At 40.3% G+C, this 14,699-nt stretch overlaps 2 protein-coding genes across 2 annotated transcripts; one reads left to right on the top strand and one right to left on the bottom strand.

The window, feature by feature from the left end:
• Positions 1-2,265: 2,265 nt before the first annotated feature.
• On the top strand, positions 2,266-3,460 carry LOC310856012 (interferon-gamma-inducible GTPase 10-like; the record flags this gene model as incomplete). The annotated part of the gene is made up of 1 exon (XM_083761227.1): positions 2,266-3,460. The coding sequence occupies exon 1, from the start codon at positions 2,321-2,323 to the stop codon at positions 3,458-3,460; it is 1,140 nt and encodes a 379-aa protein (XP_083617353.1). The 5' UTR covers positions 2,266-2,320.
• Positions 3,461-6,853: 3,393 nt separating this feature from the next.
• On the bottom strand, positions 6,854-9,907 carry LOC310855723 (interferon-gamma-inducible GTPase 10-like). The gene is made up of 2 exons (XM_083760846.1): positions 9,771-9,907; positions 6,854-8,760 (listed from the first exon to the last, which is right to left on the bottom strand). Exon 2 carries the CDS (start codon positions 8,751-8,753, stop codon positions 7,107-7,109), a length of 1,647 nt encoding a protein of 548 aa, XP_083616972.1. The 5' UTR covers positions 8,754-8,760; positions 9,771-9,907; the 3' UTR covers positions 6,854-7,106.
• Between the last annotated feature and the right edge of the window lie 4,792 nt (positions 9,908-14,699).

Raw genomic sequence — 14,699 nt, 5'->3', positions numbered from 1 at the left:
CAATTCATTGCAAATCGACACGTGATTTAGTTACTACGTATGTCCTTGTGGTCTGGCATACGTAGGGCAAACTAAACGACCCCTCAAACAGAGAATATCAGAACACAAAACTGCAATCTGTACAGCAAACCATTGTTCACCTTCATTAAAATTCTGTGGGATTGAGAGAATCGAGATGCCCAGCAGAGGGGGTGATATTCTAAAGAGACTAGCCCAAAGAGAAATGCAGTGGATATACACACTCAATACTATCACACCCAATGGACTGAATGATGATTATAGCTTAAAATGCTTTTTGGGTTAAGATTAGCTTTAATGCCTGGATGTGTAACTGAGATACTATGCCTCAAAATGCTTATTCAAATCACTTTGTGATTGGACCCTGTTGATTGACTTGAGATTCAGCTGTAGGTGAACTCTGACCCTTTTGTATAAATGTACTTGAATTCACTTGATGTGAATGCTCTGAAGACTGCATAGCCGAAACGCGTAAGCGTTCCTTTATTAGCCCAAGATTTGTTTTTTGTGCAAAACTAATGCTTGGAATGGATTCAGTATCATTAAAAAAAAACCTAGTTTGACACGTCACATACTAAAGCATAATGAAAATTTGAAATTTTGGCCTATAGGTTGTTGATGGTATGGTCACATATAAACTATAAAAAAAATTGCTCAATACGACATCCCGTCAGCAAGTGGATTCATAATGTATACTATAGACCAGGGGTGCCCATTACGTCGATCGCGGTCGACCAGTCAATCGCAAGCGCTGCGCAGGTAGACCGCTTGGCCCTGCCATGAAAAAAACAAAAAAAACAATCCTCGCCTCGGGCAGGCGGCGGCGGCTTTAAAACCCCCCACAATGCAGTGCCTTGTTTTCAAGTGTGGGGAACAAACAAACAAATTAAAAGGATATCTATCCATCATTGTTCATATAGCAAGATGCGCGCGGCAAAGAAGCCTAAAACATATCACTTCCAATCTTCCATGCAGAGTGGGAATAAGATAATTTTTTCACGATGTCACATTGCAAGTCCAACTGCGTTTGCCTTACTCGAGCCCATCGCTACATTCATGTGCTTCCCATTCAGTGAGACATTTTATAGTTGTTTTATTGACCTAAAATACTGTCTATAGTACAGTCTCACTCCACACCCCCGGCTGCCGGACTAAATGGCCAAATTATCAGTATCAACAGCAACTGCAAAGTTGAATAACTTGATATAATGTTCACACCATATTTGAGCAGTATTATTTGAGCCTCAGATACTCTGAATGTCAGATTGTAGTTGGGTTGTATGATTATTCATACAACCCTGCCTACTACCCTGCCTACTTCCTTCCTGGCAAGCAAATCAGTGTTCCAATTTTTTATTAATTTACTGGAAGTATGTTTTTTCTGGAGTGGTGGGTCTGACAGGTTTTGTCGCCAATCTCTAGGTTGCTTTTCCTGTAAGTCGGAGCATTGCACATTCCAGTCAGAAGCATATTTCCATCAACCGCAGATTCTGCCAATGCTTTTGAATGTGAACGGAGCGGTTTGTTTCCATTTGTGGATTTCCACAAAGAAATGCTCCATTCCCAATGAAAAGCATTAGCAGAATCAGCCCTAATAGGCAGAATTAAAGTTTGTTAGTTGGTTGTATTGATTGATGCTTTTCTCTTCTCGCATCCCATGGACAATGCAAGCCTGAAATGGAAATGTGTAGTAGTTGTACAGACAGCAGCAGAAACTTAAGCACCTTTGTGGTTTTTTTCTCTTCAGAATTATACTTCCCTAGGTCAATGGCCCATCATATACCTCAAGAACTCATTTGGCATTGGTGGACTACTCTCTCCAGTCACATGAATAAGACAAACATTATTAAGTCCATAGACTTGGCTGCCACATGTCATGTCTGAAAGCCAGACGTTGGAGGGGCACCCCTAAAAAATGAGAGAAAGTAACCACCTAAAATAACATGGCTATGCCAAACATAATGGGCCTACTGTTAAACACAACAATGAAATGATTAGGGATTAGGGCTGCTCAATAATGCCTACAAACGTCAAAATAGTTTAAAAGTTGTGCAATATTCTTTACACCACAGGGATCCTGGGAATGAAGTCAGTCATGCTCTCTCCCCCGTGTGTGGAATCAACAGCGTTGTCCTAGATCTGTCATAGATGCATAGCTGTCATAGATGTATGACAGATATTTAACTGCCTGACTTCACCAGTTCAGTTTGTTATTTGCACAGCCATCATTTGCACAGCCATCATGGCTGAACCTATCTATGAAACTGCTGAATCGAGTGGTGCGAACTACTATGATAACGAGATGATGGGTGAAGTTATGGGTGAATCACGGAACTATGCGAAAGTTGATCCTTCTCTATCATCAGCCGAAGCAAAAGAGGAACAATTCCGATTGGAGAACGTGACTCTGAATATTGCCATTACTGGAGAGAGCGGAGTGGGAAAGTCTTCCTTTGTCAACGCCATGCGAGGTCTTGGAAATGGAGAATATGGGGCAGCAGAGACTGGAGTGACTGAGACCACTATGGAACGCGTTCGATACAGGCATCCCAACATGCCCGGCGTTTACATTTGGGACTTGCCGGGAATTGGTACACCCAACTTCAAAGCTAAAAAGTATCTCGATAAGGTTAAGTTTGACTCCTATGATTTCTTCATCATAATTGGCTCTCTTAGGTTCAAAGAGAATGATATCATGCTGGCCAAAGAGATCCAGAAGCGGAGGAAAACGTTTTACTTTGTTCGTTCGAAAGTTGATCAGGATGTGCAAGCTGAATTACGGAAAAAGAATGTGACTGAGGAGCAGATTCTCACCAAGATCCGACTCAGCTGCAGAGAAAACCTTGCACCTGTTGGAACCCCCAAAGTCTTCCTCATCTCCACCATGGACCTGGGGAAGTATGATTTCCAGAAGCTGGTTGACTCCTTGCAGGACAACCTGTCTGACCATAAGTGGTCTGCTCTGGTTGAATCTCTTCCTGTCTGTTCTCTGAGCATGATTGAGACAAAAAAGAAAGTCCTTAAAAAAAGGGCAAAAATCGCTGCTGCAGCTTCTGCCGCCTCAGTGCATATCCTTCTTCTTCCTGGCTTCTCAATTGGCACTGAGATTTTTATCATGGTAAATTTCCTAGAGAGAGCCTTGTCTACCTTAGGGCTGTCTGAAAAAGCCATCCAAGCACTGGCAGTTCGAGTCAACAAGCGACCACGTCAACTGAGATCAGTTATGAAATCTCGCTTTTCCGAGGGAGTAGATAAGACAGTCGTGGCCGGTATGTTTCACACAACAGGCATGTTAGTGGCAAAGATTGTGCAGGGTGTGTTGTTTGGTGTTCCGGCCATCACAATGGTGATAGCATTTGCCACTACTCTTCAACTTCTGAATCAGGCAATAGAAGAAATGGCAGAAGACTCTAAAGCAGTGTTGCTTGCCGCAGGTTTGTGATGAAACGATTGTAAAAATGATGTAATGTTGTTGTACTGTAGCCTAAATGCTTTAGAATTTACAACATTTTACAATGGTCAGATTTATGTACAGTACTCTAGTAGTACTCTAGCAATGTAATTGGTAAAACTACCCAATTATGGGGTGATGTTAAGAAGGTTTTTAAATTTGGGCTGTTCCGTTCAGACATGAAGTTGCCAATCTTCTTAGAGGTGATTTATAAGACACTATAGGCCTACTGTATATATTGCCTAAAATGTTAGTGTATTATTTGTAAATAATTTATAACTTTTCATATAAAACATAACTGAATCCTAACACAATGTAAATAACATCAATAATATATTTTAGCTATTGTGAATTAATTAATTTTAATCTCAACATAATGAGTATGCTTGTTATGGAATGTCCCAGAGACAGTAAACATTGTGGCCTTCTGCAGATAGAGGCGACACCTGCATTTTCTTTTTCGTGGGAATGAGGAATTCATAAATTCATCAATTCAACAATTTGTAGAGGTGGATGCTGAACATTTCCATTTTGTGTCTTATTATTGTCATCTTTTGTATCAAATAAACATACTAAAATACATTTGTATTGTAATGTTCTATTTTCTTACCAATGAAATACTTAATTCCCGCAACAGACATTTACATATTTATGCTTATTCATAATGTATTTTTTATATAATTGTCTTTCTCTTAATCCGTGTCCAGGGCCCCTTTTTGTGATGCATTTTAACCTTATTGTATGCCTTTATGAGCTATGGTATCATCTGAATTTCCCCTCGGGGAGCAATATATCTACAGTAGCTATATTCAAGTATTTAATTTCTATACTGTGAGTTTATAATCACGAGAATAAAAAAGAATGAACCAATATAAATTCACGTCATACTGGTATGTGAACATCAAATTGAATGTACTTTCCAGAGAAGCCCGGTATAGCTTCCCCTCCAGAGGAGACCACTGTGTTTTAGGGTTGAGCAAAAACAGTGGCCCACATGTGTCCCAATGTGTGTTTGCCATTAGTTCTGATTGATCAGGTACCGGTTGAAATAAAACAAATACATCTTATTCAAAAACCTAATATATCTCAACCGAGAAATGTCTAGTACTTCAAGGTTTCTGAGTAGGCCTATATGTATAACAAACATAACTTTTTGAATTCTTAGGATATATGCCTAACTCCATACAATTTCAGTTTGGAGAATATCGTGTAGAACAATTCCTATCCTTTCTCTTTTGCGTTTGTGGAGCAAAGAGAACATTTGCTACTTGTGGCCTGTTTATTTTATTTTTTTAGCCTTATTTTTTAGCCTTATTTTTTTAGCCTTGCCCTTTAGGCTGTCTGAAAAATCCATCCAAGCACTGGCAGTGCGAGTCAACAAGCGACCACATCAACTGAGATCAGTTATGAAATCTCGCTTTTCCGAGGGAGTAGATAAGACAGTCGTGGCCGGTATGTTTCGCACAACAGGCATGTTAATGGCAAAGATTGTGGAGGCTATGTTGTTTGGTGTTCCGGCCATCACAATGGTGATAGCATTTGCCACTACTCTTAAACTTCTGACTCAGGCAATAGAATAATTGGCAGAAGACTCTAAAGCAGTGTTACTTGCCGCAGGTTTGTGATGAAACGATTGTAAAAATGATGTAATGTTGTTGTACTGTAGCCTAAATGCTTTAGAATTTACAACATTTTACAATGGTCAGATTTATGTACAGTACTCTAGTAGTACTCTAGCAATGTAATTGGTAAAACTACCCAATTATGGGGTGATGTTAAGAAGGTTTTTAAATTTGGGCTGTTCCGTTCAGACATGAAGTTGCCAATCTTCTTAGAGGTGATTTATAAGACACTATAGGCCTACTGTATATATTGCCTAAAATGTTAGTGTATTATTTGTAAATAATTTATAACTTTTCATATAAAACATAACTGAATCCTAACACGATGTAAATAACATCAATAATATATTTTAGCTATTGTGAATTAATTTTAATCTCAACATATTATGAGTATGCTTGTTATGGAATGTCCCAGAGACGGTAAACATTGTGGTCTTCTGCAGATAGAGGCGACACCTGCATTTTCTTTTTCATGGGAATGAGGAATTCATAAATTAATCAATTCAACAATTTGTAGAGGTGGATGCTGAACATTTCCATTTTGTGTCTTATTATTGTCATCTTTTGTATCAAATAAACATACTAAAATACATTTGTATTGTAATGTTCTATTTTCTTACCAATGAAATACTTAATTCCCGCAACAGACATTTACATATTTATGCTTATTCATAATGTATTTTTTATATAATTGTCTTTCCCTTAATCCGTGCCCAGGGCCCCTTTTTGTGATGCATTTTACAATCTTATTGTATGCCTTTATGAGCTATGGTATCATCAGAATCTCCCCTCGGGGAGCTATATATCTACAGTAGCTATATTCAAGTATTTAATTTCTATACTGTGAGTTTATAATCACGAGAATAAAAAAGAATGAACCAATATAAATTCACGTCATACTGGTATGTGAACATCAAATTGAATGTACTTTCCAGAGTAGACCAGAGTGGTCCAGAGTAGACCACTGTGTTTTAGGGTTGAGCAAAAACAGTGGCCCACATGTGTCCCAATGTGTGTTTGCCATTAGTTCTGATTGATCAGGTACCGGTTGAAATAAAACGAATACATCTTATTCAAAAACCTAATATATCTCAACCGAGAAATGTCTAGTACTTCAAGGTTTCTGAGTAGGCCTATATGTATAACAAACATAACTTATTGAATTCTTAGGATATATGCCTAACTCCATACAATTTCAGTTTGTAGAATATCGTGTAGAACAATTCCTATCCTTTCTCTTTTGCGTTTGTGGAGCAAAGAGAACATTTGCTACTTGTGGCCTGCCTGTTTATTTAATTCTTTTTAATCGTTTCATTTCAACACTGCAGCCTTTAGTTGGTATGCTTGGCGTGGCTTTATATAACTATTATTAACGTCATTGTAATTGTGTTGATAGAAAGAAAACAGTCAAATCAACACACCACAGAATACAGAGGCATAGGTCATCATTTTTATTGGAATCCAGAGTACAGTTAGGGTGAAGACCTCTTTGATTAGTCCAATTTCTGTTCTGAAACAACAATTCATGGTGGCATGTAACTGGCTGGACTAACTTCATGATCCCTTGAGCTTGCAGCTCGTCACATTTCATTTCAGCATCAATTAATTCATTAATAGGGTTAACAGACTATATATTCTAATGCATATTTGTGCATGAGCCTCTGTTACACAATTGATACAACAAATCAAGTACAGAAGAGAAGAGAACCCAACTGAGACAGGCAGCGCTTCTTTCACCTATGTGATCATTTCTTTCTTTTTTTTTTTTTGCATTTATATTTTTATATAGGCAATACAAAAAACAATGCATCTTCAAGTTAAAATCATGAGAACATTTCATTACATTTGATTTGGGGTTTTTAGCCAAGGATCATTTGCAACCCCAGTCCCTCATCGTAGCCTAGTTTTCTACACCAGATATTTTCATGAATAAAAAAAGAAATAGAAAAGAATAACGTTCCCAAAATTACCACAACAATGTATGACATTTTATAACATGCACTACATATTTTGTTTTACAAGTAATCCTCCTGCTCGTCACATACAGACTGACCCACCAGGAGTTTTCCCTGTACCTTTTGCTTTGAGTCCACCTGGGAGTACAGGCTTTCTACTCCCAATGGTGAGTCCACCCCTGGCATGTTTTCTCCCTGTACCCCCATTGGTGAGTCCACCCCTGGCATGTTTTCTCCCTGTACCCCCATTGGTGAGTCCACCTTTTGCATGTTTTCTCCCTGTACCCCCAATGGTGAGCCCACCTTTGGCATGTTTTCTCCCTGTACCCCCAATGGCGAGTCCACCCCTGGCATGTTTTCTCCCTGTACCCCCATTGGTGAGTCCACCTTTGGCATGTTTTCTCCCTGTACCCCCATTGGTGAGCCCACCCCTGGCATGTTTTCTCCCTGTACCCCCAATGGTGAGCCCACCCCTGGCATGTTTTCTCCCTGTACCCCCAATGGTGAGCCCACCCCTGGCATGTTTTCCAGCATCACTATACTAAACACAGCTTTGGCATCCTCTGCCATCTCCTTTATCCCGTCACGGAGTAGACGAAGCGTTGTCGTATAAGCAACTCCCATTGCTCCAACACTACCTACGGCAGGAATAGTAGCCAGAAAAACCTCAACAGTCTTTAGTGCCACCATGGCTTTTGTACGCATCATTTCGGCTACCACTTTCTCATTGACCCCCTCAATGAAACGAGACTTCATCACTGACCTGAGATCCTCTTCTGGCTTGTTGACCCTCTCGGAGAGTCTCCTGAGAGATGTCTTGTCTAGTCCAAAGGAAATGAGGGCCTTTTGCAGAAAGACTTGCATGATCCCAATCTCACATCCTACAGACAATCCTGGAATGGGAATTGCTGCAGTCGCACAGGCAGCACCGGCAGCAGATTCAGCACTTTTGATCCAGTGTTCCATTTTCTTTTCTATCATGGCCAAGGAGCAGACAGGAAGTGACCGAATCAGAGCTGACCGCTTGTGCTCTGACAGGTTTGTCTCCAAAGTTGCAATCAGGTTTTGCAAATCGTACTTCCCCAGGTCAAAGTTGGAGATTAGGAAGACTTTGATGTTCCCAAGAGTCTTCAGGTTTTCTTCACAATCCTGTCTGATCTGGGAGAGCACCATTTCCTCAGTGACGTTTTTCTTACAGGTTTCGGCATAGACATCCTGGTCAATCTTTGATCGAACAAAGTAAAACATTTTCTTCTTCTTCTTGATCTCTTTGGCCAGCAAGATGTCATTGTCCTTGAACCTAACGGAGCAAATGATGAAGAAGAAGTCATAGGTGTCAAACTGGACCTCTTTGAGATAGTCCTTAGCTTTGAAGTTGGGTTTTCCAATTCCCGGCAAGTCCCCGATGTAAACGTTGGGCATGGTGGGGTGATTGTATCGAATGGCTTTCATAGTGTTATCAGTCACTCCAGTCTCTGCTGATCCATCATCTCCTTCTCTAAGACCTCGTATGGCGTTGACGAAAGTGGACTTTCCCACGCCGCTCTCTCCAGTCACAGCAATGTTCAGAGTCACGTTCTCCAACGCATTGTGGGTCTTCCTTGATTTAAGAGCATCAGTTTGGTACACTTTCAGGTAGTCCTCCAATTCACTGAGGACCTCAGGACTGAGGATCTGAGCATTATCACATGTAGTCTCTTCTGACATGATGAATCTGATGAAACAAACATTATAAAACATTATTATGTCTATGATTTTCACTGAATTCTTGGCATTAAACGTAAAGTTAAACATGTAAAGTTTTAGGGCTCCAATTTCGTCGCCGTTTCCCCGCGACGTGGCCCGCAATGCACCCGCCGTCCGAAAATTACGAGTATAGGAGCTTACTTAATGTCCCCTCAATGGTATTTTGGTCCAGTGTCACCAGCTATCTTTTTTGCAGACACCGGTATTTGCGCCTAGAGGTGTGGTCATGGGCGTGCTGGCACACTTTCCTCTAAATTTCTATTTTGGTCACACATTTGGGAAGATTAAATTATTAAAGGATTTTAAAAGCACCCATAAACTTATGCCAAATTATCATAGTGCTAACACCAAAATGGGTTCCCGCCCAGAATGGGTTAAAGGCAATGGCACGTGGACTGGTGATTTGTGTAATTATTGTAACGCCCAAACCCCCACCTATGCATAATATAACGGGTAACGGAGGTGTTTTAGGGATTTAGACAGGTAACCAATATACCAACTTTAGTGGGGGAACACCCCTTCCTCCCTGCTAAATCCCAAAACTGTGTATTTAAAACGAAAATGGAGCCCATAGATCTCATGCAACACAAGGTTTCAATCTACTGTGTAGATTGTACATTGTACGATTGTACATTATTGTACAATCATACAGTATCATTGTGTGACTGCTCGCATGCAGTCACACAATGTTTTATATTCTTCCGTCAATCATTCAATTAAATAAATAAATAAATGCATAAAAAACAAAAACAAAATATTGGATTTATTATTATTTTGGTTTGCACTAGTAGTCAACATAACCACTACACATCATACATTACCCAATAAATGCTAATGTAAAGAAATAGAAAATGTACAGTATATATTACTCTTGCATGAATAGGTTTCTCAGACAGTAGTTGATGATGATGCATGAATTGTGAATTAAATCCACCCTCTATTCCCAGGGTGTAGAGTTAAAAAGATTTGTTCACTTACCATAAGTCTTATGTCGGGGTAGAATAAATTTGCTGCAGCGAATATCAACAATGCCCGATTTCTATTTCTAAAGTCTTTATTCTTTACACCTCATGTACTTTACACAGTATGTAATGCTGTGAAAGAGGATGGTCTTGCTCTCTTCCTGCTAGTGTGTGGAATCAACATTGTGCATAACAACACATAGCTGTCATAGCTGCATGACAGCAATAGGATAGCTGCCAGCCTTTACCGTCTTTATTTTGTTTGCACTCGAACTTCCTGCTTGTTAGGTATTCCAAGCAATAGTAGGTATGGTATGTTATTTTGATAGATGGTTCAGTAGGTATGTTGTTTACTTGTTCATTTGTAGCATACTTTTATTTCTCTAACTTTCCACTTTAATACCATGATGTTGGATAAAAGTATATTAGAACTTTGTGTTCACGACCTATTCAACCTTGCACTTTATTGCTGTAAGTGTCTGCTAAATTGAAATGGCTTCAACCACGGGGTACGGTGGCACAGTTGGTAGTGCTGTCGCCTCACAGCTAGAAGGTCCTGGGTTCGATTCCCGCTGGGGACGCTGTGGGCACTGGCGGCGTGTTCCCTCCTCCGCGTCATCAGTGCCCATACCCGAGGCGGGTGTTGGTGATAGGGCCTTTCTGTGTGGAGTTTGCATGTTCTCCCCATGTCCCCTAGGGTAGATACCCTCACAAAAACATGCCGTAATCCTGGTCTCTAAAACTACCTCCCCCTGGCCAGCCGGGGCGCCTGATGGAGGGGAAAGGAACTGCTCGGAATAACGTGTCCCTTCCACGCGCTACGTCCGGCCGGGGAAATTCCCCTCTGTCAGGTGAAAAGAAGCAGCTTGGACTCCTCATGCATAGAAGGAGGCATGAGGTCAGTCCGCTGCCCCCCCCAGGTTGGCATTGGTCTCCTCATGCATAGGAGGCATGAGGTCAGTCCGCTACCCCCCCAGGTTGGCAGAGGAAGTGTAGCGCCCAGGATTACATTAGATAATTGGCACTGGGTGAAAAGAAAACTGGGTTACAAAATTGTGGGATAACAATTTAAGTAAAAAAAATAAAAAAATAAAAAAATGGCTTCAACCAAATTTCACTGACTGTTTGTTTATTGCGACCGCAGGTCACAGTTAACTATGAAATTGTGCATTTCCCATCAGTTGTTTGGTTGGTTGGTCACCAATCAACATCAATATTGGCCAGCAACTCTACATCTGACATCAGACCCTTGGGGCCGATTCATACTCCTATTTTGAGCCGAATAAAAGTCGGTTCGGCGCTGTAGAGCATACAATGTGGCGTCATTTGAGGTTCGGGGGGGGGGCGGGTACTGTCCTAAAGTCGTCTCTTCGGTGCTACTGAACATTTCTGACGAGCCGAAATCATTTCGGCACTACAGCGCCGAAACAGAGGTAAAATAGGAGTATAAATCGGCCCTTAGATCTCCATATATGGAGCTGACCAAATTATTAGTGCAGCCGCGCCCGGCAGTTGGCGAAAACTACATTCTCAACAGGCCTGAAAATTAAGGCCCGGCCCTACCTGGGCCCTCATCAAACCCTGTACACTAAAGATACTGCCCCCACTGCCACCCTTAGATCTCTGTTTATGGAGCTGACCTGTACTGACATTCCATATGTTGATCTGACCTCATCAAAGCCTGTACACTCAAGACACACTCCATATATGGCCAGTACAGAATTCATTCCATATGTTGATCTGACCCCCCATGCCAAAGCGCCAGCACTCGCCCAGGCGGATGTGTACATGCATGTGACCTCGGCCTCAGGCGTCTTACTGGTTTATATAACAAAAACAATTTGAAAAGGTAAACGAGAACAAACATTCAACCTTCATAACCGTGTAAAGCATGGTACGTAGCATGTAGCATGTAAAGTCCACATGGTTATTATCAAATATATTTAACAATTATATAGTTTGACAACTCTGCATGCCCCAATATGTGGATAACATTCACATTTATGTGATTTGAAAATGAAACAATATCTGTGAGTTGTAGCCTGCATCTTTCTGACTACACTACAGTACATTCTGACCTAAGCTTATTGAGGCAGAACCAGTTTGTCAAATGATGTACTGTAGCACATGAAGTATTTGGAATGGAATGTGCGGCACATTAAACCATTTATAATTATTTTCATGCTGCACAAACCGGTCCTTGAAACGGCACTTTAAGAAACATTGTACCTGCTGCTACATTAAATAATGTAATGTATATATATTGTATATGCCACAGATAAATGCAGTGGCTCCCTTCACTCATATGTACAGTAGAAGTGGATCTATAGCCTAGGGTATGCCCTAGAATGAAGACAAAGACACATTACAGTATATTACAGTATGTCGTCACTGTCAGACAGAAACCGTGTTTTCTTCAATGATGAAGTAGGGAATTAATTAGCTATTGGCCTGACCCAATAGCTAAGGAATTCCAAGGGCCCAAGGGGCACTGACAAGTGCTCCTTGGGCCCTTCAGGCTGCTGGGGACCCCTTAAAGTGAGTTCAATTTAGGTCATACTGTACTACTATACTGTAGATACAAATAAACTTACCACAAGCTCTCAGTTTAATCTATATCTCTATCTCAATCAAGGAGATACCATTCTTGTCTCTGAGAATGTTTGTATGCATAAACAGTTAGAATAATATTAGTGCTGTCCAATGATTCAATATTTTAATTGTGATTAATCACATGGTTTATCTAGTTAGTCGCGTTTTTGATCTGTTCCCAATTTACAAATGCACAAAGTATTTTATACTGCTATTAACCCGGCAGTGGAAAAAATATGCTTGCTTTATGCAAAAGTATGTTAATATTTAATTGGAAATCAATTAAAAACCCCAAAGAAACCATAATGGCACTGCATTATACACGCTGCAGCACATGGGTATAATTGTCACTTTATACACTTATATGCCTACTGTATGTTGGTTAACAATAACAATGTTGCACATTAAGCTAATCATCTGGGGACCTCCCAAAAATAATTAGGAGATCCACATGTTGAAAACCACTGTACAAATGTCTAAAATAAATACACATGCGAATAATTGCGTTAGTTAATTGTGATTAAATGAGTTAACTTGGACAGCCCTATATACATATAGATAATCAGAGCAGTCTACTTATTGTCTGACAGGTTTTGCATGCCGCCAACCTTTCGTTTGGACCTAAATTCTCTGGTACACAGTGTACTGCACATTCCAAGACTCGTCAGTATCTTTAAACGGGCTACGTTACATGTTTAATCTCTTGGTATCCTTGAGGGTGGATTTATGTGATGATTATTCATACCTGTGTATTAATATACGCATGTCCCTTTTTGAGGGGCGCTAGCCCCTCCTATGTCCAGCTTTGAGGGTGTGTGTAAACACAAACATTGAACGTCATTGATGATGAATGGCCATTACGTAAACACAAACATTACGTAAACACAAACCTTGAAGACAAAAGTGGGGACGCAAATTGTGATTGGCCGGAATGAGATGATGGATGATGATGTATGATGATAAGAGCGCCCCTCACTTCACATGGGTGTGATTTTATTTTTTATTAAATTGCATTAATAGCCCAGGCGGTGGCGTAACCGTCTGGGCACCCGACTGGTAATCCAGTCACAGTGTGCCGCGGGTTCGACTCCCGAGCCCGACACGGCCTTTACTGCATGTCATAAATAAAACCATAAATAAAAGGCGTAAGCCGCAAAAATATATCTTAAAAAAAAAAAATTACCTCCCAGTTTACCCCCATTGCACAGATACAGGGTTTCATTTAAATGGAATCCAGATTCCAGAGTTTGAAGAAATCATTGATCAGTCCGATTTGTTTTTTTTGTTATCAAATGTTTTTTATTTTAGACAAAAAATCACATTAAAAACAAAACACATAAAAATAACACATAACAGCAAAAGAAAGGAACACAAATCCGCATAGCACACAATCTACGGGGGGTCAAGTACGTCCGATGAATCAGTCCGATTTGTTACATGTTCGAACATTATCAAACCTGTATCACTGTACCATAGACTGTACCATAGACAGCTTTGGCATCTTCTGTTATCCCCACAAGGAATAGATAAAGCGTTGTGGGAAATTAAATCGGCATTTAAGGGAGGACAATGGTTCAGAAAAGACTCAACTTTGCTACATTCATGGCTGGTTTATTCATCATTCTGTCCACCAATCACCCATTGGAATGTAATTGCATGCATTTCAGCCTTTGTATCCTACTCGTCTGGCAGGTATATCTCTTTGAAAACGTTTAGTGCTACGTTTGTGCGCGGGGAGACGACAATTAACACATCTTGCCAGCCCAAAATGTAATTCCTGGAAACGCCACTGGCCTGCATGTCTATGGGAAATGTGTGCCTCTTTCTCTGACTACATGAGTACATTCTGATCTAAGCTTATTGAGGCAGAACCAGTTTTTCAAATGATGTAGCACATTTGTTCTCTTTAGACTAGTCGTGAGCCACATGATGGACTGGAATGTGCGGCACATGAAACCATTTATAATTATTTCGATGCTGCACAAACCGGTCCTTGAAACGGCACTTTAAGAAACATTGTAATTGCCCCCCCCCTTCACTTGCATATGATGCTAATTAAGTTTTATTTATTTATTTATTTTGTACATTCATTAACATTTCAGCCAAAAGAAACTGGTGATCTGCATCTATTTGGAAAAAGAAAAAACACATGAAGATGATGTAATGTATGCCACAGATAAATGCAGTGGCTCCCTTCACTCACAATAGAAGTGGCCCTATAGCCTATAGGCCCTAGAATGAAGACAAAGACACATTACAGTATATTACAGTATGTCGTCAGCGTCACTGTCCGACAGAAACCTTGAATATCCATTATTTTGTATGTGTTCTTTTGTAAATTAATTTCCTATTT

Source organism: Protomyctophum parallelum, assembly GCF_964188405.1.
Source record: "Protomyctophum parallelum genome assembly, chromosome: 3".
NCBI classification, from domain to species: domain Eukaryota; kingdom Metazoa; phylum Chordata; class Actinopteri; order Myctophiformes; family Myctophidae; genus Protomyctophum; species Protomyctophum parallelum.
The sequence above is the reverse complement of the archived record's forward strand: the minus strand, read 5'-3'. Positions and strand labels throughout refer to the sequence as shown.

Coding starts and splice junctions, on each gene's coding strand:
- LOC310855723 (XM_083760846.1), bottom strand. CDS start 8,753: ATGTCAGAAGAGACTACATGTGATAATGCTCAGATCCTCAGTCCTGAG.